This window comes from Lichenostomus cassidix, chromosome 25 (genome assembly GCF_008360975.1).
Source record: "Lichenostomus cassidix isolate B80296 chromosome 25, HeHo_3.0, whole genome shotgun sequence".
NCBI lineage: Eukaryota > Metazoa > Chordata > Aves > Passeriformes > Meliphagidae > Lichenostomus > Lichenostomus cassidix.
Window position 1 is genome coordinate 3,526,524 of NC_139505.1, and position 15,705 is coordinate 3,542,228.

The 15,705-nt window shown below is 29.7% G+C and overlaps 1 protein-coding gene across 1 annotated transcript; it reads left to right on the forward strand.

Annotated features, from left to right (window-relative positions):
* The first annotated feature begins 612 nt into the window (after positions 1-612).
* LOC146427369 (methanethiol oxidase-like) lies at positions 613-10,909 on the forward strand. Its single transcript, XM_085082220.1, has 6 exons — positions 613-741; positions 3,415-3,471; positions 5,926-6,038; positions 7,160-7,345; positions 9,872-9,992; positions 10,722-10,909. The coding sequence occupies exons 1-6, from the start codon at positions 738-740 to the stop codon at positions 10,907-10,909; spliced, it is 669 nt and encodes a 222-aa protein (XP_084938346.1). The 5' UTR covers positions 613-737.
* The last annotated feature ends 4,796 nt before the right edge of the window (positions 10,910-15,705 follow it).

The following is a 15,705-nucleotide window of genomic DNA, read 5'->3' on the forward strand; positions in this document are numbered from 1 at the left end:
AGAATTCTCCACCTGAGGCAAAAATTTCCTCACCTGAGGCCAAAGTTCCTCAACTGAAACCAAAATTTCCTCACCTGAAGCCAAAAATTCTCCACCTGACGCTAAAATTTCCCACCTGAGGGCAAAGTTTCTATGGAATAAAAAGGAGAAAATCGGGGAAAAAAGAGAAAATATGGAATAAAAAGGGGGAAATCAGGTGGAAAAAGGAGAGAATATGGAATAAAAAGGGGAAAATACGGAATAAAAAGGGGAAAATATGGAATAAAAAGGAGAAAATCGGTAAAAATATGGGATAAAAAAGGGGAAAAATATGGAAAAAAAAGAGAAAATACAGAATAAAAAAGGAGAAAATCGGGGGGAAAGGAGAAAATATTGAATAAAAAGCGGAAATTGGGGAGAAAAGGGAGAAAATATGGAACAAAAAGGAGAAAACATGAAATAAAAAGGAGAAAATATGGAATAAAAAGGAGAAAAGATGGAATAAAAAAGGGAAAATACGGAATAAAATAGAGGGGAAAATGAGAAAGTGTGGGGAAAAAAAGGGAATTGCTCAGGGGGGAAAAAAAATGGGAATTTTTCCAGGCATGAAGTGGATTTTTGTCCTTTCCCCGCCCAGCTCCTCCCTCGGCTCCTCCTCTCCCAATCTCCTCCCCTTTTTCCTGTTTTTCCGACTTTTCCTGACTTTTCTCTCCATAAAATATAAATCCTCTGCGGGAATCTGAAATTTCCAACCCAGGATGGGTAAGAAATCCCAAAAAATCCCTAAAAAAATCCCAAAATATCCCAAAAAATCCCCCAAAAATCCAAAAAAAATTCCAAAAAAATCAACATTCCCGAATCTGCTGCTCAGTGCTCCCCGAGGGGTTGAAATTCCACTTTTTATTTAAATTTAGATATTTATTTCTTCCCTAAAACCCTAATTAATAGAATTTTTTCAACTCTTTTTATTATACGTTTATTATATATTTTTATTTATTTTTATTTTTATCTTTATTTATATTTTTATTTATATATTTATTTGTATTTTATACATCTTAATGTTTTATTTTATTATCGTAATTTAAATATTTCTTTCTTCCCTAAAACCCTAAATAATATCATTTTATCCACTCTTATTATCTATTTATTTATATTTTTATTTACATTTTTATTTATATTTTTATGTTTTTAATATAACTTAATTTTATTATCGTAATTTAAATATTTCTTCCCTAAACCTAATAAATATAATTCTATAAACTCTTTTATTATATTTTTCTATATTTTTATTTGTATTTTTATTTATATTTTGTATATTTTTAATATAATTTTATTTTATTCCAGTAATTTAAATATTTCTTTCTTCCTGTTATTTAGCACTTTTAATTCCTTCATTAAAATCAACTTTTCCCTCTAATAATTTGCTTTTTTTAATCCCTAAACTCCCAAAAATTGGGAAGAAACCTCAAATTTGCTGCTTGACAACAGGAAAAAAACTTGAAAAAAATCCTAAATACCACAATTTTCCCTTTTTAATCACATTTTCCATATTTTTGGCGATAAATCTTTCATTTTCCAGCATCTTTTCCCAGATTTTTTTAGGGAGAAAACCTGAAATTTCCGGAAACTTTTCATTTCCCTCGAGAGAACTGGGAGGAGCTAAAAAATCGTTTCCAAGGATTTCAAAACAAAAGGAAAAAAATGTGAATTTTGGGCTAAAAAACCACCGAAAATGAGGATTTTTCACCCAGCGGGAATGTAGGATTTTTATTACCCCAAAAATATCAATTTTCCCACCCAAAAAAATCCGGATTTTCCTGGAATTTTGGACTCCAAAGTGATTTTTTTTTGGGAATTTTTGGCCTCCAAGGTCCTGGAAGTTGATAAAAAGCTCTGGAAGGACCTGGAAGCTCCAAGTGGACAAAAAAATTGGGAATTTTGGAGGAATTAAGTGTTGGAATTCTCGGAAAAATTAAATTTTTAGTTGTGAATTCAATCCTGAATTAATTCCTGGATGTTTTCTGTGGTTTTAGTTTTAATTTTATTTTATTTTCAATTTTTACCTTCATTTTAATTTGAATTTTCACCTTAATTTTAATTTCTACTTCAATTTTAATTTCAATTTTTACCTTCATATTAATTTTAATTTCTATTTTATTTCGAAATTTAATGTTGACCTTAATTTTAATTCCTATTTTAATTTTAATTTTAACCTTATTTTTCAAATTTCGTTTTAATTTCATTTTTCCCAAATTTCAATCCAGATTTGGCCAAAAATTTGGGATAAATTCAGTATTTTATTCCTGGAATTACCAAATCCAAGACCCCAAAATTTGGGATAAAATTTGTTGGAATTTTGATGGAATTTGAGGGACTTTTGATAGAATTTGATGGAATTTGGTAGAATTTTGATGGAATTTTGATATCATTTGATGGATTTTTTATGGAATTTACTGGAATTTTTATGGAATTTTGATGTCATTTGAAGGAATTTGATGGAATTTTGATGGAATTTTAATGGAATTTGATAGAATTTTGATGGAATTTTGAAGGAATTTGATGGAATTTAATGGAATTTGATAGAATTTTGATGGAATTTGATAGAATTTTGATCAAATTTGATGAAATTTTGATGGAATTTTGAAGGAATTTTGATAGAATTTTGATTGGAATTTGATGGAATTTTCATGGAATTTGATGAAATTTTGATGGAAATTCGTGGAATTTAATGGAATTTGATGGAATTTTGATATAATTTGATGTAATTTGTTGGAATTTAATGGAATTTCATGGAATTTGATAGACTTTGATGGAAATTGATGGAATTTTAATGGAATTTTGATAGAATTTTGATGGAATTTTGATACAATTTGATGGCATTTTCATGGAATTTGAAGGAATTTGATGGAATTTCATGGAATTTGAAGGAATTTGATAGAATTTTGATGGAATTTTGATAGAATTTGATAGAATTTGATGAAATTTTGATGTAATTTGATGGAATTTGATGGAATTTAATGGAATTTGATAGAATTTGATAGAATTTGATGGAATTTAGTGTAATTTTGATGGAATTTGATGGAATTTTGATGGAACTTTGAGGGAATTTTGATAGAATTTGATGGAATTTTGATAGAATTTGATAGAATTTAATGGAATCTTCATGGAATTTGATAGAATTTGATGGAAATTGATGGAATTTTAATGGAATTTGAAGGAATTTGATAGAATTTTGATGAAATTTGGTGGAATTTTGAAGGAATTTTGATAGGATTTGATGGAATTTGATGAAATTTGGATGGAATTTGATAGAATTTTGATGGAATTTGAAGGAATTTGATAGAATTTTGATGTAATTTGATGGAATTTGATGGAATTTTCATAGAATTTGATGGAATTTGATAGAATTTGATGGAATTTTTTCCTTTTTTCCAGCAGGAAAATGTGGCTCCTGTGGCCCAGGCTATCCCAGCCCTCTGGAGGCCATGAAAGGTAAAAAATCCCCAAAATTCTGCAATTTTTGGGGGATTTTTGGGGAAAAAAAGGAGAAAAAATGAATTAAAAATATTTTAAAACATAATACAAAAAAATATGTAAATATATAAATTTATATTATAAATGTAAATATATATAAAAATATAAAAATTGATAAAAATATATATTTTTGTAAAAGTATCAAAATATGCATTTTTTGTATTTTCAGTATATTTTATACATCTATGAAATATAAAAATATAGATTAAAAATACATATTATATAGAAATATTTTGTATTTTTATATTATATATATTTATAGTATTTATGTATATATTTGTTTGTAATATATATGTTGTATTTATAATATTCATATATTTTATTTTATATAATATTTTATATATATAAAATATATGAAGAATATTCGATGTATAAAAATATAAAAAGATGTGAAAATGGGGAATTTATAAAGAATATAAATATCAAATGAAGAATATTAAATGTATGATAGATTTGGAATAAAGAAGAGAAATTAAGATGTAAAATAAATACAAAAATATATATTTACTATAGATAGAAATACCAATGTAATAATAATAGAAATAAAAGTAAATATAAATGAGATAAATAATCATAACAAAATACAGTAAATAAATAATAGAAGTAAATATATATAATAAATGTAATTATAGATATTTGTAATATATAAAAATATAAACGTGATAATAGAAATAAAAGTAAATATAAATTAGATAAATAATTATAATAAATTACAGTAAATAAATAATAGAAGTAAATACATATAATAAATGTAATTATAGATATTTGCAATATATAAAAATATAAATGTGATAATAGAAATAAAAGTAAATATAAGTTAGATAAATAATCATAACAAAATACAGTAAATAAATAATAGAAGTAAATACATATAATAAATATAGATATTTGTAATATATAAAAATATAAATGTAATAATAGAAATAAAAGTAAATATAAATTAGATAAATAATCATAATAAAATACAGTAAATAAATAATGGAAGTAAATACATATAATAAATGTAATTCTAGATATTTGCAATATATAAAAATATAAATGTGATAATAATAGAAATGAGTAAATGTAAACAAATAAATAATGTAAAAAATATCATGAATTATAGTGAATTATGTAAATAAGTTTCAAAATAAATGCAATAAATGAAATAATGGAAGTAAATGAAAAAAATCCTATTAATAGTACAATAAATAATATAAAAAATATTAAAAATAAAAATAATATAATGTAATAAAATCAATTATATTCAATATTTGGTATATGAATACATAATAATTAATGTTTAATAAATATACTAACAAATATATTAATAAATATATTTATATAATAATAATATATTAATAAATATATTGATATATATTAATAAACATATAATGCAGATGGAATATATAAGGAATAGAAAGAATAAACAAAATACAAAATCCATAAATCTTATGCTGAAAAAATAGAAATATTTTCATATTTTATATAAAATACTCAAGTCTATAAAATACACACTGAAATTTTTAAAAAATGTTTTAAATATTTAAAAATTAAATATAAATTATTAATAATTTTTAAATTATTTTAATTATTTTTAAAAATATTAACACTATAAATCACATAAAGAGTACAAAACTCATAAAATAAATACAAATATTTAAAATATTAATACTTTAAATCACACAAAGCCTACAAAACCCAAAAAAAAAATATAAATATTTAAAACATTAACACTTTAAATTACACAAAGACTACAAAACCCACAAAATAAATATAAATATTTAGATTATTAACACTCTAAATCACACAAAGAATCTAAAACCCACAAAATAAATAGAAATATTTTAAATATTTACACTCTAAATCACACAAAAACTACAAAACCTATAAAGTAAATAGAAATATTTAAAATATTAACACCATAATTCACACTAAGAATCTAAAACCCATAAAATAAATACAAATATTTTAAATATTAACACCATAAATCACTCAATGACTCTAAAATCCATAAAATAAATAGAAATATTTAAAACATTAACACCATAAATCACTCAAAAACTACAAAACCCACAAAATAAATAGAAATATTTAAAATATTAACACCATAAATCACACCAAGACTACAAGACCCGTAAAATAAATAGAAATATTTTAAATATTTACACTTTAAATCACAAAAAACTACAAAACCCATAAAATAAACACAAATATTTAAAATATTAACACCATAAAACACTCAAAAACTCCAAAACCCACAAAATAAATAGAAATATTTAAAATATTTACACTCTAAATCACACAAAGACTAAAAAACCCATAAAATAATTATAAATATTTTAAATATTAACTCCATAAATCACACAAAGAATCTAAAACCCACAAAACAACTCTAATTTTGGGGTAAAAAATCGGATTTTTTCCCCCCAGGCCCTCGGGAGGAGCTGCTGTACATCCCCTGTGTCTACAGGAACACTGGCAGGGAAATTCCTGATTTCCTGGCAACGGTGGATGTGAATCCCAAATCCCCAAAATACTGCCAGGTGGGGAAAATCCCAACATCTGGGGAATTTGGGGAAAATTTGGGGAATTTTGGGAAAAATTTGGGGAAAATCTGGGGAAATTCGGGGAAAATTTGGGAAAATCCTGGAAAATTTGGGGAAAATCCCATTTTGCTGACAAAAAATCCCATTTTATTGATGAAAAATCCTGTTTTACTGACAGAAAATCCCATTTTACTGACAGAAAATCCCATTTTATTGACACAAAATCCCATTTTATTGACAGAAAATCCCATTTTATTGACACAAAATCCCATTGTATTGATGGAAAATCCCAAATTATTGACAGAAAATCCCATTTTGCTGACGAAAAATCCCATTTTATTGACGCAAAATCCCATTTTACTGTCGGAAAATCCCATTTTATTGACAAAAAATCCCATTTTACTGACGGAAAATCCCATTTTTTTCCCAAAAAAGCCCAAATTTTTGACGAAAAATCCCAAATTTTGGACGAAAAATCCCATTTTTTTGACAAAAAATCCCAAATTTTTTCAGGAAAACCCCAAATTTCGGCATTTTCTCCCCATTCCCCAGGTGATCCACCGGCTGCCAATGCCCAACGTGGGCTTCTTGATGGAAAATCCCAGATTTTTGATAATGAACCCCATTTTTTGGACAAAAAATCCCATTTTATTGACACAACATCCCAAATTTTTAATAAAAAACCCCATTTTATTGACAAAAAACCCCATTTTATTGACAAAAAATCCCATTTTATTGACGAAAAATCCCATTTTATTGACGAAAAATCCCGTTTTATTGACACAAAATCCCATTTTATTGATGGAAAATCCCATTTTATTGACACAAAATCCCATTTTATTGATGGAAAATCCCACATTATTGACAGACAATCCCATTTTGCTGGCAAAAAATTCCATATTATTGCCAAAAAATCCCATTTTACTCGCAGAAAATCCCATTTTATTGGCGCAAAATCCCATTTTACTGACGGAAAATCCCATTTTTTTCCCAAAAAAAGCCCAAATTTTTGACGAAAAATCCCAAATTTTTGACAAAAAATCCCATTTTTTTGATGAAAAATCCCAAATTTTTTCAGGAAAACCCCAAATTTCGGCATTTTCTCCCCATTTCCCCAGGTGATCCACCGGCTGCCGATGCCCAACGTGGGCGATGAGCTGCACCACTCCGGGTGGAACATCTGCAGCAGCTGCCATTGGGATCCCAGCAAGATCCGCAACCGCCTGCTGCTGCCCAGCCTCATCTCCTCCAGGATCTACGTTGTGGATGTGGGAACTGAGCCAAGGGAACCCAGATTATTTAAGGTGATGGGGAAAAATTGGAGTTTAGTCCCTTTTATTCCATTTTTCCCACCTTTTTTCCACCTTTTTTCTCTTTTTCCCCACCTTTTTTTGCCTTTTTTTTGCCTTTTTTAGTGTTTTTCGTGCTTTTTCCGCCTTTTTTTCCCCTTTTTTCCCTTTTTTCCCCTTTTTCCCTCCTTTTCCCCACCTTTTCTTCTACTTTTGCTCCACTTTTATCACACCATTTTCCCATCTTTTCCCCTCCTTTTTCTCTTTCATTCCGTTTTTCCGCCTTTTTTTCCCCTTTCTTTCACTTTTTTCCCCAATTTTTCCCCCTTTTTTTGCCTTTTTCCCCCTTTTTTCGCCTTTTTTTCCACCTATTTTCCACCTTTCTTCACTATTTTCCCCTTTTTTCTCCTTTTTTCACCTTTTTTCACCTTTTTTCCACTTCGTTGATGTCAGAACTGAGCCCAGAGCTCCCAGGCTGTTCAAGGTGCTGGGAAATTACATTTTACTCCTTTTATTCCCTATTTATTCAATTTTTTCCCCTTTTTTCCACCTTTTTTTGGCCTTTTTTCCTTTTTTTTTTCACTTTCTTCACCTTTTTTTCGCCCATTTTTCGCTTTTTTCCCCTTTTTCCCCTCTTTTTCCCCTTTATTTTCCCATTTTTCCCCATTTTTCCCATTTTTCCCCATTTTTTCCCCAATTCCAGGTGGTGGAGCCTCAGGAATTATCCCAAAAAGGCAAAGTCTCTTTTCCCCACACCTCTCATTCCCTTTTCCCCCCTTTTTTTCCCATTTTTTCCTCTTTTTTCCCCCATTTTTCTCTGGTTTTCCACTGTTTTTCCTTTTTTTCCCATTTTTTCCCATTTTTCCACTTTTTTAGGGTATTTTCCCCCTTATGTTCCTTTTTTTCCCCCCTTATTTTCCCTTTATCCCGATTTTCCCCATTTTTTCCCCATTTTTTCCCATTTTTTCCCTCTTTTTCCCCTTCATTTTCCCATTTTTCCCCATTTTTCCCCCTTTTTCCCCCCTTTTTTCCCATTTTTTCCCCATTTTTTCACTGTTTCTTCACTATTTTTTCACCATTTTCTCCAATTTTCCCCAATTTCTCCCTTTTCTCCCCAATTCCAGGTGGTGGAAGCTCAGGAATTATCCCAAAAAGGCAAAGTCTCCTTTCCCCTCACCTCTCATTCCCTTTTCCCTCTTTTTATTCCATTTTCCCCCATTTTCCCCCATTTTTTCCATATTTTTCTCAGTTTATTCAACTTTTTTCCCATTTTTTCCCCCAATTTTCCCCCAATTTTCCCCATTTTCCAGGTGGTGGAGCCTCAGGAATTATCCCAGAAAGGCAAAGTTTCTTTTCCCCATTTTCCACCCTTTTTTCCCATTTTTTTCCCATTTTTCCCCATTTTTTTCCCATTTTTCCCCATTTTTCCACATTTTTTCCCCACTTTTTTCCCATTTTTCCCCATTTCTCCCCCATTTTTCCCATTTATTTTCCCATTTTTTCCTCATATTTTCACCGTTTTTCTCAGTTTTTTCACTGTTTTTCCCAATTTTCCCCATTTTTCCCCATTTTCCAGGTGGTGGAGCCTCAGGAATTATCCCAGAAAGGCAAAGTCTCTTTTCCCCATTTTCCCCCCTTTTTTCCCATTTTTTCCCCATTTTTTCCCCGTTTTTCCCCATTTCTTCACCATTTTTCCCATTTTTTCCCCTTTCTCCCCAATTCCAGGTGGTGGAAGCTCAGGAATTATCCCAAAAAGGCAAAGTCTCTTTTCCCCACACCTCTCATTCCCTTTTCCCCCTTTTTATTCCATTTTTCCCCATTTTCCCCCATTTTTTCCGGATTTTTCTCAGTTTATTCAACTTTTTTCCCATTTTTTCCCCCAATTTTCCCCCAATTTTCCCCATTTTCCAGGTGGTGGAGCCTCAGGAATTATCCCAGAAAGGCAAAGTTTCTTTTCCCCATTTTCCCCCCTTTTTTCCCATTTTTTTCCCATTTTTCCCCATTTTTCCACATTTTTTCCCCACTTTTTTCCCATTTTTCCCCATTTCTCCCCCATTTTTCCCATTTATTTTCCCATTTTCCCCATTTTTCCCCATTTTTTCCTTATATTTTCACCGTTTTTCTCAGTTTTTTCACTGTTTTTCCCAATTTTCCCCAATTTTCCCCATTTTCCAGGTGGTGGAGCCTCAGGAATTATCCCAGAAAGGCAAAGTTTCTTTTCCCCATTTTCCCCCATTTTTTCCCATTTTTTCCCCACTTTTTCCCCATTTTTTCCCCATTTTTTCCCCATTTTTTCCCTGTTTTTCCCCATTTTTTCAGTATTTTTCCCATTTTTTCCCCATTTTTCCCCAATTCCAGGTGGTGGAAGCTGAAGAATTATCCCAAAAAGGCAAAGTTTCTTTTCCCCATTTTCCCCCCTTTTTTCCCATTTTTTTTCCACTTTTTCCCCACTTTTTCCCATTTTTTCCCCGTTTTTTCCCCGTTTTTCCCCATTTCTTCAGTATTTTTCCCAATTTTTCCCCAATTTTCCCCATTTTCCAGGTGGTGGAAGCTCAGGAATTATCCCAAAAAGGCAAAGTCTCCTTTCCCCACACCTCCCACTGCCTGGGCTCAGGAGAAATCCTCATCAGCTGCCTGGGAGATCCCGAGGGACACGGAAAAGGTGGGAATTCCTCCCAAAAAAACCAAAAATATCCATAAAAACATCCCTGGGATTTCATAAAAACATCCCTGGGGTGAAAAAACATGAAATATATGGAAATATTCTGAATTTTTCCACTAAATATATGGAGTATTTTGAATTTTTTCACAAAATATTTGGAATATTTTGAATTTTTCCAATAAATGTTTGGAGTATTTTGAATTTTTCCACCTCCCCAGGGTGGAAAATCACTAAATATACGGAATATTTTGAATTTTTCCACCTCCCCTGGGTGGAAAAACACTAAATATATGGAATATTCTTAATTTTTCCATCTCCCCTGGGCTGAAAATGCACTAAGTATTTGCAATATATTGAATTTTTCCACTAAATATTTGGAAAATTTTTAATTTTTCCACCTCCCTAGGATGAAAAATCACTAAATATATGGAATATCTTGAATTTTTCCACAAAATATTTGGAATATTCTGAATTTTTCCACCTCCCCATGGTGAAAAAACACTAAATTATTATTATTACGTATTTTGTTAATTACTAGTTTGTTAATTTTAAATCTGTTTGTTTCTTTTTAATTTCTTTTAAATTAAAATCAACTTTAAAAAAAATTCCAAAACAAATAAAAAAAATTTGCTTTCATTTTCATTTCAAATAAATTTAAAATAAATACATTTAAAATAAATTTACTTTTATAAACATCCCTAAACACATTTTTTTTTTCATTTTTTCCAGGCAGTTTCATCCTCCTGGATGGAGAAACCTTCGAGGTGAAAGGAAATTGGGAAAAAGGAGAGAAAATCCCCAATTTAGGTTATGATTTTTGGTACCAGCCGAGGCAGGGAGTGCTGCTGAGCACCGAGTGGGGAATTCCCAACATCCTCCAACTGGGATTTGATCCGAGAGATGTGCAGAAAGGTTAGTGGAAAATCCAAAAAAAATTCAATTTTGGGATGAATTCCCGAAATTTCAATTTTTTCGAGCAAAAATACCAAAAAAAATCGATTTTTCAGAGCAAAAATACCTAAAAAATTCAATTTTTTACAGCAGAAAGGCCTAAAAAATTCGATTTTTCAGAGCAAAAATTCATAAAAAATTCAATTTTTCAGAGCGAAAATTCCTGAAAAATTCAATTTTTGAGAGCCAAAATGCCTAAAAAAATCCAATTTTTTGAGATCAGAAATACCTAAAAAATTCCATTTTTTACAGCGGAAATACCTAAAAAATTGGATTTTTCAGAGCAGAAATTCATAAAAAATTCAATTTTTGAGAGTGAAAATTCCTGAAAAATTCCATTTTTTGAGAGCAGAAATACCTAAAAAGTTCAATTTTTTAGAGCGGAAATTCCTGAAAAATTCCATTTTTTATAACGGAAATTCCTGAAAAATTCCATTTTTCAGAGCAGAAATGCCTTAAAAATTCCATTTTTTAAGAACAGAAATTCCTCAAAAATTCCATTTTTGAGAGCAAAAATTCCTGAAAAATTCCTGAAAAATTCCTGAAAAATTCCATTGTTAAGAATGGAAAAATATTTGCAACTGGAAACTCCTAAAAAACTCAATTATTTTGGCCAAAAGGAGAGAAAATCCCCAATTTTGGTTCTGATTTTTGGTACCAGCCGAGGCAGGGAGTGCTGCTGAGCACCGAGTGGGGAATTCCCAACATCCTCCAACTGGGATTTGATCCCAGGGATGTGCAGAGAGGTCAGTGGGGAATCCAAAAAAAATTCAATTTTGGTTGGAAATCCTGAAAATTCTGTGTTTGAGAGCGAAAATTTGTGAAAAATTCGATTTTTTATCGTGAAAATACCTAAAAAATTTGATTTTTCAGAGCAGAAATTTTGAAAAAATTCGATTTTTCAGAGTGGAAATTCCTAAAAAATTCAATTTTTTAGAGTGGAAATTCCTAAAAAATTCGATTTTTCAGAGTGGAAATTCCTAAAAAATTCCATTTTTCAGAGCGGAAATCCATTAGAAAATCAATTTTTTATAGCGGAAATTCCTGAAAAATCGGATTTTTCAGAGCAGAAATTTATAAAAATTCAATTTTTCAGAGCGAAATACCTAAAAATTCAATTTTTGAGAGCGAAAATTCCTGAAAATTTCTATTTTGAGGGCAGAAATACCTAAAATTCCATTTTTTGTTGTGGAAATTCCTGAAAATTCCATTTTTCAGAGCAGAAATTCCTAAAAAATTCCATTTTTTATAACGGAAATTCCTGAAAATTTGAATTTTTTACAGTGGAAATTCCTGAGAAATTCGATTTTTCAGAGCAGAAATGCCTTAAAAATTCAATTTTTTAAGAACAGAAATTCATTAAAAATTCAATTTTTCATAGTGGAAATTCCTGAAAAATTCCATTTTTGAGAGCAGAAATTCCTAGAAAATTCAATTTTTCAGAGCAGAAATTCCTTAAAAAAATCAAATTTTCAGAGCAGAAATACCTAAAAAATTCCATTTTTGAGAGCAAAAATTCCTGAAAAATTCCATTCTTAAAAGTGGAAAAATATTAGTGCCAGGAAACTCCAAAAAACTCAATTATTTTGGCCAAAAGGAGGGAAAATCCCCAATTTAGGTTATGATTTTTGGTACCAGCCGAGGCAGGGAGTGCTGCTGAGCACCGAGTGGGGAATTCCCAACATCCTCCAACTGGGATTTGATCCCAGGGATGTGCAGAAAGGTCAGTGGAAAATCCAAAAAAAATTCAATTTTGGGATGAATTCCCAAAATTTCCGTTTTTTATAGCAAAAATACCAAAAAAATTCGATTTTTCAGAGCAAAAATACCTAAAAAATTGGATTTTTCAGAGTGGAAATACTGAAAAAATTCGATTTTTCAGAGTGGAAATACCTGAAAAATTCAATTTTTTGGAGCAGAAATTCCTGGAAAATTCGATTTTTGAGAGTGGAAATTCCTAAAAAATTAAATTTTTCAGAGCGGAAATTAGTGAATAATTCCATTTTTTGTAGCGAAAATACCTAAAAAATTCGATTATTCAGAGCAGAAATTCCTAAAAAATTCGATTTTTGAGATCAGAAATACCTAAAAAATTCAATTTTTTACAGCAGAAATGCCTAAAAAATTCGATTTTTCAGAGCAAAAATTCATTAAAAAATTCAATTTTTCAGAGCGAAAATTCCTGAAAAATTCAACTTTCAGAGTGGAAATTTGTAAAAAATTCCATTTTTCAGAGCAGAAATTCATAAAAAATTCAATTTTTTACAGAGTGAAAATTCCTAAAAAATTCAATTTTTCAGAGTGGAAATTCCTGAAAAATTCTATTTTTTGAGAGCAGAAATTCCTAAAAAATTGAATTTTTCCTAGCGGAAATTCATAAAAAAAATCGATTTTTGAGAGTGAAAATACCAAAGAAATTCATAAAAAAATCGATTTTTCAGAGCGGAAATACCAAAAAAATTCCATTTTTGAGAGCAAAAATTCCTGAAAAATTCCTGAAAAATTCCATTTTTAAGAATGGAAAAATATTAGCGACAGGAAACTCCTAAAAAACTCAATTATTTTGGTCAAAAGGAGAGAAAATCCCCAATTTAGGTTATGATTTTTGGTACCAGCCGAGGCAGGGAGTGCTGCTGAGCACCGAGTGGGGAATTCCCAACATCCTCCAACTGGGATTTGATCCGAGAGATGTGCAGAGAGGTTAGTGGGGAATTAAAAAAAAATCAAATTTTGGGTGGAAAATCCAAAATTTCAATTTTTTATAGCGGAAATTCCTGAAAAATCAGATTTTTCAGGGCAGAAATTCCTAAAAAATTCAATTTTTCAGAGCGAAAATTCCTCGAAAAATTCAGTTTTTCATAGCGGAAATTCATTAAAAAATCAATTTTTGAGAGTGGAAATTCCTAAAAAATTCGATTTTTCAGAGCAGAAATTCATAAAAAATTTGATTTTTGAGACCAGAAATTCCTAAAAAATTCAACTTTTCAGAGCAGAAATTAATGAATAATTCCATTTTTTATAGCGAAAATACCTAAAAAATTCGATTTTTCAGAGTGGAAATTCCTAAAAAATTCGATTTTTCCAAGCAGAAATACCTAAAAAATTCAATTTTTTACAGCAGAAATGCCTAAAAATTTCATTTTTTCAGAGCAAAAATTCATAAAAAATTCAATTTTTGAGAGCGAAAATTCCTGAAAAATCGAATTTTTCAGAGCAGAAATTTATAAAAGATTCGATTTTTCAGAGCGAAAATACCTAAAAAATTCAATTTTTCAGAGCAGAAATTCATAAAAAATTCAATTTTTTTAGAGCGAAAATACCTAAAAAATTGGATTTTTCAGAGTGGAAATTCATAAAAAATTCAATTTTTGAGAGCGAAAATTCCTGAAAAATCGAATTTTTCAGGGCAGAAATTTATAAAAAATTCAATTTTTCAGAGTGGAAATTCCTAAAAAATTCAACTTTTCAGAGCAGAAATTAATGAATAATTCCATTTTTTATAGCGAAAATACCTAAAAAATTCGATTTTTCAGAGCAGAAATACCTAAAAAATTCAATTTTTTACAGCAGAAATGCCTAAAAATTTCGTTTTTTCAGAGCAAAAATTCATAAAAAATTCAATTTTTGAGAGCGAAAATTCCTACAAAATTGAATTTTTCAGTGTGGAAATTTGTAAAAAATTCAATTTTTCAGTGCAGAAATTCCTAAAAAATTCAATTTTTTACAGCGAAAATTCCTAAAAATTTCGATTTTTCAGAGTGGAAATACCTAAAAAATTCAATTTTTCACAGTGGAAATACCAAAAAAATTCAAATTTTCTGAGCGGAAATCCATAAAAAATTCAATTTTTGAGAGCGAAAATTCCTGAAAAATCAAATTTTTCAGAGTGGAAATTCATAAAAAATTCGATTTTTGAGAGCAGAAATTCCTAAAAAATTGGACTTTTAAGATTTTAGATTCCTGAAAAATTCAATTTTTGAGGTCAGAAATTCCTAAAAAATTCCATTTTTGAGATTAGAAATTCCTAAAAAATTCACTTTTTTAAGAGCTGAAATTCCTCGAAAAATCAATTTTCAAGCACGAAAAACCCTAAAAAAATCCAATTTTTTTTTAGAAAATCCTCCATTTTCTTCCCAATTTTTCCCAAAATTGACATTTTCCCAATTTTTTGGGATTTTTCCCTATTTTCCCAGGTCACTACGGTCGGCACATCAACGTGTGGGATTGGATTGATCACTGCCTGATCCAGCAGATCGATTGGGAAAAGATCAATTCCTCTGGAAATTCCATTTCTGAGATTGGAAATTCCTGAAAAACTCCATTTTTGAGATCAGAATTTCCTAAAAACTTCCATTTTTGGGAATGGAAATTCCTCAAAAATACCATTTTTGGGAATGGAAATTTATTAAAACACCTCATTTTCGACTGGAAACTTCTGGAAAAATATCATCTTTGAGAGCAGAAATTCCTAAAAAATTCCATGTTTGAGAGTGGAAATTCCTAAGAAATTCCAACTTTTGGAATGGAAATTCCAAAAAAAATTCAAGTTTTCAGAGGGGAAAATCCTGAAAAATATCACATTTTAAGAGCCAAAATTCCTCGAAAAATCCATTTTCAAGCGCGAAAAACCCTAAAAAATCAGATTTTTTAAAAAAAATCCTCCATTTTTTCCCCAATTTCTCCCAAAATTGACATTTTTTCCATTAAAATTTCCCAAAATTTGGATTTTTCCAGGTCACTATGGTCGGCACATCAACGTTTG